The sequence below is a fragment of the Onthophagus taurus genome, chromosome 11 (assembly GCF_036711975.1).
Source record: "Onthophagus taurus isolate NC chromosome 11, IU_Otau_3.0, whole genome shotgun sequence".
NCBI lineage: Eukaryota > Metazoa > Arthropoda > Insecta > Coleoptera > Scarabaeidae > Onthophagus > Onthophagus taurus.
The window spans coordinates 18028719-18043178 of record NC_091976.1 but is presented as its reverse complement, the minus strand read 5'-3'; the positions used below and the strand labels follow the sequence as shown (position 1 = coordinate 18043178).

The following is a 14460-nucleotide window of genomic DNA, read 5'->3' as shown; positions in this document are numbered from 1 at the left end:
TTTTGACTAACATTTTTTATATAGATATTTATTTCATTTTTAAAAACATAATTTTAGTCTGGAAGCTACTTTTATTGATATTATATTTGCATTCAACAAAATTATCGTTCATTAATGATGTTTATTGCGTTTTCTTCGGTGTCTATGGTTTCTTTTTTCTGCTTAGTCTAAAAAAGAAACTATTACTAATTATCACTGATTATTTAAAATATAATTTTCTTTGTTGCCTTTTACCTTCGTCTAAAAAGGCTCGAGATCTGGTTCGCAATCAATTGTGATTTCTTGATAGCCACGTTTACACGGAACTTTTACAATAAACAACCGACGTTTAGGAGCTTCTGTTTGCTTTTGATCCATATCATCAATATCTCGCCCTTGAACGTTATAATGTAGGCAAATCGCCAGGAATATAAGAACAAGTAAACGAAAATGCATCGTTCTTGATATTCAAAGATACTAAGATTTGTTAATTTCAAACATATCTATTTCGTATTATATTTCTTATCAGTTTCGCAGATTATTCTTTTTTTAACTATCTTGTTTGTGTTCAACAGAATTATCGTTTATTAATGATGTTTATTAATTTTTGGTGTCTCGATTTTTATAAGAGATCCTCAACAACATTCTGAACGATTTCTGCTGTAACTAGTATTTGTTAAGCTTTACATCATATTATACAGAGTGTTTCTGTAAATCGTAGCATAATTTTAATCCCAAATAGTAGTCAGAATGATGACGATTCGGGTAAAAATTTTTAGTACAAACCCATAAATGGCTAAGATATAGGCCATCAAAGTTAAGAAATTTCTAACATTCTTTTAAATATTTTCAAAATGGTTTGTCTTAGAAAGATTAAATTTGGCAAACAGTGCAATGTTGTTGCACGGGACCAATGCTATACAGAGTGTTCAGCCATTTATGGGTTTAGATCAAAAATTTTTACATGAATCGTCATCATTTTCACCCTACTATTTGTGATTAAAATTATGCCACGACTTACAGAAAAAAACCTGTATATTGTGTGTACTTTTATCATTTCGGTATTGATTCCTTTGTTATTTCAACTTTTATATTTATGCATTTGTTGAAATTTTCATGCTTGTAATTCTTCCTTTCTATGTGGCACACTGGTAAAGAATGTAGGTAACTTTATTTTTCCGAGTGTGCATTTTATAGTGTAACTTGAAGCAGCTGCCAAAACATTTTTTAAACATAATACACTAGCTCTATTAATATGATATGATAGCCAATAAGTCCAAGGCACAAAAAATAACCATATGGCTCGTTGTATATTAGTAACCAGCATGAATGAATACGTGATATATAGTTCCACTGCCAACAGTAGATAGTTTTGAACCTGATTTGTTCAAAATGTTGAGTAATGGGATACAGCGGATAATGTCGACCGAGGGTTGGATTAAAAGGAGTTGACAGAGCAATGTGTTAAGCGTAAAATTTGATACAAATTTTGTTCAAAAAGTTTTCTGTAACATACTCCGAATACCGAGTTTTACCATAAACAACTTGTTAAACTACGTATTCTTCTAAATTTCATATTTCCGTATTGTTCTCGACATTTTCTCGAGCAAAAGTGAAAGAGAGCATTGTTGTTGAGAATAAAATTTGCTACAACTTTGATTGAAAAAGTTTTTCTGTAACATGCTCCAAATCTTGAGTTTTACCATTAATAACTTGTGAAACTACGAATTCATCTAATTTTCATATTTCCGTATTTTTCTGGCCTTTTGTGCATCTGAGAGAAAAGTGAAAGAGAGCATTGTTGTTAAGAATAAAATTTGCTACAACTTTTGTTCTAAAAGTTTTTTACAACAAAACGAAACCATCAGTTCATTTTGATAAAATGATGAAGGTTATTTTTTTGATATAAAGGAAAATGATTGCGGCTGAGAAAATCTTTAATCTTTATTTTGAAGATTTAATACAATAAATCAATAACAATTCAATGATGTTTATGATGTTTTTTATCACCTAAATTCATAAAATGAATAATTAAAAAAATAGAATTAAAAAATTAAAATAACTTACTTGGTCCAGGATTTACCACTGTTGGTTCTTGTGAAATTGTTGATACATCTGGTTGTTCTGTTGTAGATGATTCAGGACATGGACGGCAAGGACAATAATGTGGAATATACCTTTTGTTTATATCTATAAAAAAATTCATTTAAACAACTAGTTTATCACGAATTATTATTTAAAATTTATACCTTTACCATTTCTAACAGCGTGATGTTTTTTATTAGGAGCATTAAAAATCTTTTTATTATGAAACATATGTCGTTTATTCTGAGAAGATTCTGTTGGAATCGTATCAATTGCTTCAGTCGTTTCAGTTGTTTCATTTGGACAAATAACTCCACAAGGACATGCAATAGCGGATCCGGGTTCCGATATAGGTGGATAAGAGTAAATGTTTGGAGTTGTAGTTTCAGTGGGAGAATCAGAAGAAATTTCAGTCGATATGGGGTCACCGTCACGAAGTTGATGGTGATGTTTCTTAATATAATGACGATGGGAGGCTTAAGTTTAAAATATATGTTAGCTTGAAGTAAATACACAAAAATTTTTTTATTTTACCTGAAAAAGCTTCGCAGGCAACGCCTAAAGAAATAATGAGGAAAACAAATTTCATTTTTATTTCTATAATAAATACGAATACACTAATTTCGCAAAATAAAACAACGCCTTTAAATATATACTTCAACAATGATGGCTATGTGTTGTTTAAATATCTTCTAAATTTATAAATAATTCGTGTCATGATCGCTTTTGTTATGCAGTTATACTATGTTGTCAATGTAATAGTTGCAATAACTTTATGGGAGTACGTAGAATGACAACCACTTCCTAGAAAAACTTTTATTAATATGATATTAATTTTACATATGTAAAACAATAAAGCTATAATAAATATAAAACTCAGCCTTTTTTAAATAATTAACAAATTATTAATGATTTATTTTAACAACTTTAAGCAAAAGGTAATGATGTGTGATATAGAAAGAAAAACTTTTAAATCAACTACAATTCATATAGCAAATTCTAGAATTTCAAAAATTATTGATTTACTTAAGCTGAAACAATCGTGTTGTAAAGATGATTAAAATCAGTGATGATTTTTCTTCGTATCATGGTGCTTAACATGATGTGCTTTTACGTTATGGTGTTTTTTACCATCTGAATAAAAAGAATATTAAAATATAAAATAGGAAAATATGTTAGTTACTTACGTCAGTTTTGAGGTGCTTCCGTGGTTGATGAAGTTCCTTCACTTACAGTAGTTTCAGTACTTTCAGTAGTTTTTTGATTTTGAATACTTTCTGGATTCTTTGTTGTTGTAGTACTTGTAGTACCATTATTACATCGACTAACATTACATAGGTTTAAAATATATACTATATGCGATTAGCTAACATTTTTTGGTTCACAAGATTACGTATAGTTGATGTGGTTTGATAGTATTCTTCAGTCAAATTAAGACTCTTCCTCCCATAAAATCACCGAAGGCAGCAAATTTACAATCTTTATTAAAAACGACATTTCGCCTAGACAGAACTGGGCATAAACACGTCTTAGACAAGCAAGTTTCGAACAGAAACACAACATCATCACAAACGAACACGAAAAACGCAATAGAACATGCGACTTAACACAAATACCATGCACATGTTAATAATAACAGTGCGGAGGGTTATAACTATGTGCTAAATTTATTAATCTTAGAACTTTGCACTTCGATGAAGGGGAGTGATAAAATTTTGCCATACCTCACAATCTTTCAATCAATTAAACTTAATGTAACCATAATGTAAGTTCCTATAAGTAGACGAGGATTTAAGATTAAATAACCAAATCATACTAACCAATATGAACCATTCAATGATATGTAATAATATCCAGTCTGAGCGAGCATCAAAAATCATCAAATCATCAAAAGTCAATGAACTGGGTAATAACGAGACTTAGATGCTGATACGGAGGATGACATAGAGGTGGTCTCGCAATTGGTATATTTTCGAAGAATACTGGCGGCCAACAAAGTTTTCTATACAATAGCTCATATAATCAAATCTAAATATATATTTATATAGGAACATAAAATGCCGAATCTACAAAAACATGTTAATGCCTATAATGACATATGACTGTGAAAACAGCATAGATGTCTTCGAGTGGAAGATCCTTAGAAGAATTGTAACACCGATATATGAGCATAATAACTAATAACAGCTGACATAATACATGAGAATAACCAAGAACTATACAGCTACTACAAGGAGACAATGCACTCAGGGTACATCAAGATGTAAAGATTGCAATAGACAAAACATGTGGTCAGGATGAAGGAGGAATAAATACAGAAGCAACTACTTAACAAGAGAATGCAAGGAGCGAGACTTAGGGGAAGATCAAGAGCAAGATGGGAGGACGAGAGCAATCCTTGGTGTACCTGTCCAGAAGTATGCTTTGTCCAGAAAATGATGGAGGGAGACCATGGATAGACAGGCTCGGAGGCAAAAATTAGGGAAGCCTAGCCGCTAGTATATAGCCAAATATTAATAGTTAAATAAACATAAAGTTAAATAATATAATCAGTGGCGGCGCTACGTACATTCAAAGCAGGCAGCCGCCTATAGCGGCCAAAATTAGGGGCTGCCGAAACCACGTTCCTGTCAGGCATAAAAAAACTGATATTAATCACGACTATCAGAAGTTATTCTTACACTAACTAAATAAAATTTGCCATTTAGAGGAAAATCTGATGTACTCTTTAAAAAAAATAACGGAGTGTTTTTGAAATTTATTGAATGTCTAGGTTTATAGGATCCAATCCTTAAAGAACATCTTCGACGTATAACGTCTAAAGAGACACAGGTTCATTATCTTAGTAAAGACATACAAAATGAATTAGTAGGTTTATTGGCACAAATGACTAAAAAGATAATTACAGAAATGGCAAAAAAGCCGAATTTTATTCTGTAATCGTGGAAACAAGTCCCGATATCAGCCACAAAGAACAACTTACATAATAATTAGATTTGTTAACACCGAATCAAAGAATACATATTTGGTGGAAGAACATTTTATTGAATTTCATCTACTACTAATTTAACATTAAAAAAAATTTAACATTAATGCGATCAGGCTCGTTAGATTTTTGTCCCGTCACTTTTTGGTATTGTAGAACACACGTCTTTGCTGGGTTCTCTTGGAAATAATACTAAAGTAGATGTAAGCAATATATTAGAGAAGTTTAATTATCAGTTCATATGCATTACAATAATTTGGTATAATATACTTTTGATGTTAACAGAGTAAATCTTCTACTACAAAGCCTAAAGTGCACGGTTTGTGCAGCAGTTAAAACAATTGAACAGGTTGCAAATATAATCTAAAAAAAACTGAGAAGTGACAAAGAGTATCAAAAATTGTTAGTTATAGCGTCTGAACTAGCAAATTTAGTAAACGTACAACGAATCTTTACAGAAATCAGATTAAGACGTCGAAAACGCAATTTCAATAATGAAATTTTTGACAACCCAATACAAGATTCGTTACAAAAATTTAAAGTTGATGTAAAAGTAATTTAATTTTAATTAAGTAATGTACTTGACATAGCGATTCATTCAATAGCGGAGCGTTTTCAACATACATTCGGATTTTTGCACAATCTTGCCCACCTAAGAAATTGGGAAAAGACGACATGAGGACGTCATAAAGCAAAGTATGAATTTGGAGATTACTCTTATACATAACAATAGAAAAGACATCGACGGCATCCAGCTGGCGGAAGAGTTGAGTTTTATTTCAAAACTTTTAAACTCAGGTGACACACCTTATGAAGTTTTGAAATATATTTTAAACAACAACTTCATTGTTATGTATCCAAATCTTTATATCGCTTTGAAAATCCAAAGAGAATTTTAACAAATTTATATTTGTTAGACTGCAATTCGCAACTTGTTCAATAAATAAATAGAAATAAATCAAAATGAAACATTACACTTTCGACATGGCAACTGCAAAAAAGGAGTGTATATATGGAAGAGCCAATTCAAGGATCGTGCACCGGATACTTTAATAGATGGTACTTTGAACCCAGTAAGCAAATGTGTGTTTCTTTTGTTTGTGGGGGTTATAGAGAAAAACGAAATAATTTCTTAACAGTAGATGAATGCAATAAAGCATGTAAAATAATGAGAGGTAAATTCAGTTATTATGAATAAAAAAATTATATGAGATAATGTGTTTCTTTTATTTCAGCTGGTGGAATAGAAAACCCTAATTTAGCACCAACTACCTCACCTGTAATCGATTGTATAGTTTCTGACTGGTCTCCATGGTCTGGATGTAGGGTTTCTTATGGAAAAGGTTATCATGCAGACAAAGAATATTTAAAAGAGAACTGAAAAATAAAGGAAAACCTTGCCCGAATTTAACAAAGAGGAAAAAATGTATAAGAACACCATGTTTATAAGGAAGTGCAAGTTTATTTTTAGTTTTGTGAATTACTTCCAAAAGATTTAAATTTTTTTTAATATAAAGTGTTCTTAATTACTGGTACAAAAAGAAATACAAAAAAGAAATATAGTAATTATATTGAATTAATGTATTACTATTTCCTCCACCTGCCTTTTTTTTGAAGAAATCAACTTTGCTACATTTCCCATTAGAACACTCAAAACGTCCTGAATCTTATTCGCAATTGAGAATAAATTAGCATCTGATTTTTTTGGTAGTAATTAAATTCCGACGTCATTTTATTTGGATAAACTTGACTAACATTTTTTATATAGATATTTACAAAATTAACAAAATTATCGTTCATTAATGATGTTTATTGCGTTTTCTTTAGTGTCTATGCTTTATTTTTCTGTTTAATCTAAAAAACAATCTATTAATAATTATCACTGATTATTTAAAATATAATTTTCTTTGTTGCCTTTTACCTTCTTAACATTTAATTGTTTGCAAACATTTCCGATTTTTATATGTCCAGGTCTACACGGAGCGATTACAACAGACAACCGACGTTTAGGAGCTGGTGTTTGATATTGATCAATATTATCAATATCTCGCCCTTGAACGTTATAATATAGGCAAATCGCCAAGAATATAAGAGTAAGTAAACGAAAATGCATTGTTCTTAATATTCAAAGATACTAAAGAGTTTAATTTCAAACGTATCTTTTTATTTCTTATCTGTGTCACAGATTATTCTTTTTTTAACTGTTATGTTTTCTTACTGTGGCAAAAACAATGCTCTGGATCAGTGATGGCGAACCTATGACTCGTGAATCAGTGTCTGACCCACGCAAGATTTTTAACTGACCCACGATTGCTAGACAACCATTTGTTTGTTTACGCCCGTTTATTTAGATTTTCTAAATTGTGCGGATAATTTATATTCAGTTTGTATTTTTTTTCAAGCATTGCATTAACACAAAAGCAATTTGAAAAAATCTACAAACAAAGCTATTAACTATATTTAAAACACTTTCTTCAGATAAAATGTACTTTTGTTAGAATTAGAAAAAAATATTTCTTCGCAAATACACAACGACTTAAATTATGGAGAAATGGTTACGCACAATTAGCAGTTTTTGCTCGGTATGCTGGAAATATAATGAAAGAAGAGTTATTAAAACTAATAACGTTGAAACGGTAGTGTACAGGTCTTGATATTTCTAAAGAATTTGATATTGCATGTAAAGAAATTGATATTGATGTTCAGAAAATAGTTTCTGTACCAACAAGGCGCACCTACTATGACAGGGAAAAACATTGGATTCATTGAGAATCTTAAGCAAAATATTTCACATTCTCTGATTGAATTTCATTGCATAATACACCAACAAATGTTATGTGCGAAGCATCGTTTAAAAACATTTTCCAGTGTAATGTCAATTGTAATAAAAATAATCAACTTTATAAACGCAAGAGTTCTTAATAAACGGCTATATTCACAATTCTTAGAGGAAATTGAATGCCAATATTCAAAAACGTGCGATGGCTTAGCTTTGGACAAGTCCTTAATCGCTTTGTAACGTTATTAGTTATTATTAGAAATTAAGCTCTTTTTAATTGTAAAAGACAATATTTACAAACATTCGATATATATCAATAGGACAGTTTTTAATGCGTTATGGCCTATCCAGAGCAACAACAACGCTGATTCTAAAGACGCAAAAAAAATTTTTGAAGAAAACGATTATAGTAAAAGATCCTCAACAACATTCTGAACGATTCCTGCTGTAACTAATATTTGTTAGACTTTACATCATATCCTATGCCACTTCAACTTTTATATTTATGCATTTGTTGCGATTGTCATGCATGTAATTCTTCGTTCCTAGGTATGTGGCAAAATAACAACGAATTGTTGAACTATTATCATTGACTTTTAAAGATGATTCAGGCAAATCCAAACCTTTTATCACAAACGCTATGGATGCATGAAGATGCTCTTGCAGGTCATTTTGGTATGTTGTGCACGTGGTTTGGGAAAGGACCAAAAATCCATTAAATTTTCTGCTAACCGGCTGAAGGTTCTTGCGTGCGGTTGTCTTATTTCCGGACACCTTGTGAAATATAATTCCGCGACTAACGTCGCATTCTTTTCTGATAACATATAGCATTCCATCATGTTACATTTTTGATAATTTTCGAAATTCATTGTAAAGTTTTATTCAGTTTTGTTATACTTTGACACTTAACATGCTGGTGCTTCGTTCACATAATGCCAGAGTTGTTATCGAATTTTTAAATGCAAACTTTGGCAATTATTTGATACATTATGTTCCATCATAGTATGTATGGCTATCACCATAGTAACATTAACTTTTAAATACATACATTAGTTTTAGATAGAACAAAATGAATTTTTGTTAATTATTATTCAATAACTATAAGAAATATACCCGACAAACTATATATATTTGTTATCAAAAGAAAATAACAAATTATTTTAGGTCATAGCCAACTATGGTTTCCATTTAAAAAAATATATAATATAATATATAATGATTTATTTATAAGACTCCATCTTTGATAATAAGTGAGATATTCGCGATTGTCGTTTTCGCAAAATTTTCAGTTTTTGCCGATAGGGCGAAAATAAAAGACGATCGCTGTTCAGAGTTTTCGGCATTAGCATTTTCTCGAAAAACGAGATCATGACATGTAAGCTACTTTTTTTCTATCTCTTTTATTTTCGGAGATAGAGCCTATGCGGACATCGAAATTGGACACTCTGTACAACAAAAGGTAAACCGGAAACATATTCTAAATCAAATTTATTTATGCATTCTAATAACAGTATGAAACAAACCAGAAAAAAATTAATATTTTATTTATGTTTTGTAGACTAATTTATTTAGATTTAGTCATTTCAATTGGATGGTTTCATAAAACTGGTGATGGTAGTTTGGCGACATAAATTCTTTTTCTTCTCACGTAGGATTTATTGATAGCAGGCAATCGATTGCTCTATTCTTCTCTTTACTGTCATAATGCGTTCTTCATTATTATCTATTTCTTCTAAAACCTTTATGCCATTTTGTATGCAATTAAGCCCTTCTGTGAATTTTGCGATGGTTAGGGTATTTTCCGGCTGTGCTGGTTCAACATTACTTTCTTCACAGTCATTTTGTTTTTGCATTTCAATCACATCTTGCACAGTAAGCTCCGCATCATACGACTCTAAGAGCACAATGACATCTTCATTATCAACTACCAAATCGACTTGTTTTCCTAAAGTAACAATATTTAGTACTACTTCGGTTATATCGTTTTCTGGCGCTGTTTCTGGTGAGTCAGCGAAAAAGTCCGAGCAAAGTTTTTTCCAAACCCCCTTCAGGGACCCCGTTCAGTATAATAAGCTTTAAATGTTTTTTTTGTAATTCGCGGCGGTAATGAAAGCTCTAACAGTACTCAAACGGGTGCTGTAATGAGACTCCTTACAGCATCCGATGCTGTAATGAGATTTTAGTAACATTTTATGGAACCAGTTCAAGTTGGTGACATTGGGTCATTAATTTTTCTAGTTGTCAATGTGACAATTTTTGTCACATTGACAACTAGACATCATACAAGGTCCACAATGATGAGGACATTAAACATTGAGCAATTTCTCTTATTTTGGGAGGTGTATATGAAACATTTTTTTCAGGTGAATACATTTTGTGTTTTGACAGTTTCTAATTGTCAATTAAAATTTCTATTTTCAAGTGTTACGATGTTACCAACTGCTACATACCTATTTCTCTACATTGACAAAATTTATTTTATTTTTCTTAAAAAAAAAGGATAAAAATGCGAATTATTATTTTTTATTATTTTTATCAAAATAATGTAAACCCTAGAGTGCAGATAATGCAAGCTTTTATGCTTGTTGATGAACATGAAGTAACTATAATAATTAATAACATTAAAACTGCAGCGGCGGGTTCTGATGGTATCTCAATCTGGATGATTGACTTGTGTACCCCTTTTCTCATTCCTTATATTACTCACGTAATAAACGCTGCTGTTCATCAATCAGTTTTTCCGGATGCCTGGAAAATGGCTGAAGTAATTGCATTACCTAAAGTATCTTCCCCTTCTGCCCTAAGGGATTTTAGACCGATCAGTATCCTCCCAGTAATGTCAAAAATTTTAGAGAGAGTCTTGGAAAAGCAACTTAGAGCACACTGCGAAAGGTATAGTATACTGCCAGATCGACAATCTGGGTTTCGTTCGGGTTTCAGCTGCGCAACAGCTTTATTGAACCTTACTGATGATGTATTTGCTTCTAGAGAGGCCGGGCAAGCCGCACTTTTGTTATCGTTGGACTTCACCAAAGCATTTGATACAATAAATCATAATATACTTGCATCTAAACTTAATTATTTTGGTCTTGGAAATCAAGCTGCAATTTTGATAAAGTCATTTTTGTCGGACAGATCTCAGGTTGTGAAGATTAATAGTCAAGTGTCGAGTGCTCTGTCTGTTACTCGTGGAGTCCCTCAGGGGTCCATTTTGGGGCCACTATTGTTCTCTATTTGTACATCTGATTTTGACCAGGTTCTCGAGCATTCGCAGATTCACTTGTATGCAGACGATACACAGCTTCTGCTGAATTTTAATCCAAATAATTGGGTTGATGCCTGCATAAAATTTAACTCAGATATAGCATTATTTTCTGATGTTGCGAAACGCCATGAACTTGTGCTAAATCCATTTAAGTCTTCTGTTCTTCTGTTTTGCGGTAGTGTCACAAGGAGAGCGATTAAGCCTTTGATATCCGGTCAATAGGTGGTGGATGGCGAACCTCTTACTGTTTCTGATGATATAAAAATTTTAGGAGTCACATTGGATCATCAGTTGAGGTTTGAGGAGCATGTGGCCAGGTGCTTGAGGGGTGGGTATGGCGCCCTGCGTCTCTTGTATGCCCATAGGGATGTCTTAAGTAAAAAATTAAAAATTATGCTGTGTGATAGCTTGGTTCTAAGCAAATTAAATCACTGCGACGTTGTTTATGGTCCAAATTTAACGGAGGCGAGTGGGCGTCGTATCCAGAACCTTCAGAACGGTTGTCTGAGGTTTATTTACGGAATTCGTAAATATGACCATATTTGTCATAAGTTGGCAGATACTGGGTGGTTGAACATGAAAAACAGACGTAAACTGCATGCAACTTGCGTTTATCATAAAATTATTAAAAGTCAGCGGCCTCCTTACTTGCTGCAACGGCTATCTTTCAGAAGCGATATCCATAACATTAATATAAGGAGGAAGGATGTATTGACGGTACCACGCCGCGCCTCGCACCGATCCTTTTCCTACCAGATAGCTAAAACGTACAATGATCTACCTATGAACCTTATAGGATTGAACTGTATTTCGTTCAAGAGTAAATTAAATTCCTCCCTCCTGCTTGAGTCATCATGATTTTTTTTTTATATTCTGAGTTACTAATGTATCGCTTTATACTGGCATGTCGTCGTATTTTGTTATTTTGTTTTTTTTTTATTTTGTTTATTAGTATTGTTAAAAACATTCTCATTTTTGCTTTATATATATATTTTCTGTATATTCTGGATTAAGTGGAAGAGCAGTTGGTTAATAACCAAACTGAACTTCGTCCAGAAAATAAGTCTATTTTCTAAGAGTGTATTATTATTTTCTTTCCTTTTTTTGCGACTTATTAATAAAGGTATTATTATTATTATTATTATTATAATTACAAAAAATAGCATAACAACACGTTTCATAAGACTTCAAGTACTCATTCATTAAAAAACTCGTGGCTTTGCCACTCGTTTTTCAACTTGAATTCGTGCATTTCAAGCGTGTCTTACGAAACTTGTTTTTTAATATACTATTATAACACCTTGATCCATAGGTTGAAGTAAACTAGTCGTATTTGTGGGCAAAAACATTACTTTGACGCGAGAATCATAGTTGATAAGAATGTGATGAAATACCTTTTCATCACGTGCAATAAAAATTCTTCGCGGCATTTTCTTCCACAAAAGGCCCGTTACGTCTACATTGAACTATAGCCGCCTTCTTGTATTATATTCTTTAATTTGCCAGGAAAAGTAGATACAGCGACTTTATCTGCACTTGCTGCTTTTCCACTCTGTGTAATATTGTGCCAGTCGCATCTTTTTTTAAAACTACAAAACCAACTATTGCTGGCTAAAACGGTTTCATCTTTTGCTTCGTCACCAACTTGTGTCTTTAGTTCTTCAAAAATCTGTTTGGCTTGATTGTATATAGCAGGGGTGGCCAAGCTCCTTGATACTCCGAGCCATTATTCAAAATTCGAAATTTTTCGCGATCATTCAAAGAGCCGCATGTGGCTCGCGAGCCGCAGTTTGGCCACCATTGGTATATAGTATTTTGGTCAACTGGACAATTCTTGACTTTTACTTGGTTTTCGCACCATACTTTAAACAAAGATTCCATTTCCGCTATCAAACCATGCCGTTTACGAATTATATTAGAAGTTAACGGATGAGCATTTTTAACTGCGTCGAAAATTTTACATTTGTCTTTTATTATTGTATACACAGTATAGGATAAATTGTGCTTGTTTGCTAATTGACATGTTTTCAGGCCTTGTTCAAAATTTTTCAAAATCTCATACTTTATTTTTAATGTCAATTTCACTTCTTTCTTTCTCTTTGACATAATAACTAATATGAAAGAAAATAAATTAATTTTTCAACTAATATTTACGTATTCAGTATGTATAACATAATAAAATACTTACGTTATTCTAAAACACTTAAAACCACGATTTATAATAGTTATGTACTGACTGATTAATCAGCTCTCTACGAAGAACGCGAAGAACTCGCATAAACTGAAGGAGCTAGAAAATTTTATGATTCAATTCGCTATTGAGCGAAACAGGGGAATACCCGACAAAAAATATAATAGACAAATTCGTAGTTACGTATCTCCGAATTTACGTAAGTCGGGGTATTACTGTAATAATTATAAGTAATTAAATTGAAATAATTATATTATTGTTTCATCCACTGGGTTTTTTTTTGGAAGAAATCAACTTCGCTACATTTCCAATTAGAACACTCAAAAGTTCCTGAATCTTATTCGCCACTATTAAAATACCTGTAATGGAGAATAAATCAGTACCTGATTTTTTGGTATTAATTCATTTCGGACGTCATTGTATTTGGATAAAATTGACTAACATTTTTTATATGGATATTTCATTTTTAAAAACACAATTTTAGTCTGAAAGCTACATTCTATTGATATTATAGTTGCATTCAACAAAATTATTGTTCATTAATGATGTTTTCTTTGGCGTCTACGTTTAGTTTTTCCGCTTGATCTAAAAATAAACTATTAATAATTATCACTGATTATTTGAAATATAATCATTTAAGTCTTTGTTGACTTTTACCTTCGTGCAGACTTTCTTAATGGTTTGCATATATTTCCGATTCGTATAGAACCATGCTTACAGGGAACATTTACAATAGACGTATAAACGATATCTGTTTTCTTTGGTATTTTATATATAGAAGCTTTTTTTTGATATTGATGAATATCTCGCCCTTGAACATTGTAATATAGGCAAATCACCAAGAATATAAGAACAAGTAAACGGAAACGCATTGTTCTTAATATTCAAAGACACTAAAGTTTGTTCATTTCAAACGTATCCTTATATTTCTTATCACTTTCGTAGATTATTCTTTTCTTAACTATCTTGTTTTTGTAGATCTACATGCGCAGAAATAAATACACGCAGTAACCTCTAAAATAGACATAATTATAACTCATAGCACCGCGATTCATAATAATTTAATTATTTTTCATTAAAATTTTAAGTAACAAAGCTACAACTCTCATAAAGACAATATTTGACCAGCAATTCTAAAATAAAAAAACTCGTCTAATCTCAAGGACAACGCTGAT

General features: G+C 31.8%; 1 protein-coding gene and 1 long non-coding RNA gene across 4 annotated transcripts; both read right to left on the bottom strand.

Moving 5' to 3' along the window:
- Positions 1-51: 51 nt before the first annotated feature.
- LOC111424259 (uncharacterized) lies at positions 52-1573 on the bottom strand. Its single transcript, XR_002707593.2, has 2 exons — positions 235-1573; positions 52-167 (listed from the first exon to the last, which is right to left on the bottom strand). It is a non-coding gene; the product is annotated as an uncharacterized lncRNA (long non-coding RNA).
- Positions 1574-1898: 325 nt separating this feature from the next.
- LOC111424066 (uncharacterized) lies at positions 1899-14320 on the bottom strand. 3 transcript variants are annotated; one of them, XM_023057479.2, is made up of 5 exons: positions 3252-4564; positions 2599-2868; positions 2235-2540; positions 2047-2169; positions 1899-1989 (listed from the first exon to the last, which is right to left on the bottom strand). In XM_023057479.2, exons 2-5 carry the CDS (start codon positions 2651-2653, stop codon positions 1961-1963), a joined length of 513 nt encoding a protein of 170 aa, XP_022913247.1. In that variant the 5' UTR covers positions 2654-2868; positions 3252-4564; the 3' UTR covers positions 1899-1960. The 3 variants fall into 3 exon arrangements, 2 of the variants coding, with proteins under 2 accessions (XP_022913247.1, XP_022913245.1); XM_023057477.2 differs by having other exon boundaries at positions 2229-2540; positions 3252-4019; XR_011641827.1 differs by lacking the exons at positions 1899-1989; positions 2047-2169; positions 2235-2540; positions 2599-2868 and adding exons at positions 2925-3198; positions 6972-13870; positions 13943-14320 and having other exon boundaries at positions 3252-6904.
- Positions 14321-14460: the final 140 nt, after the last annotated feature.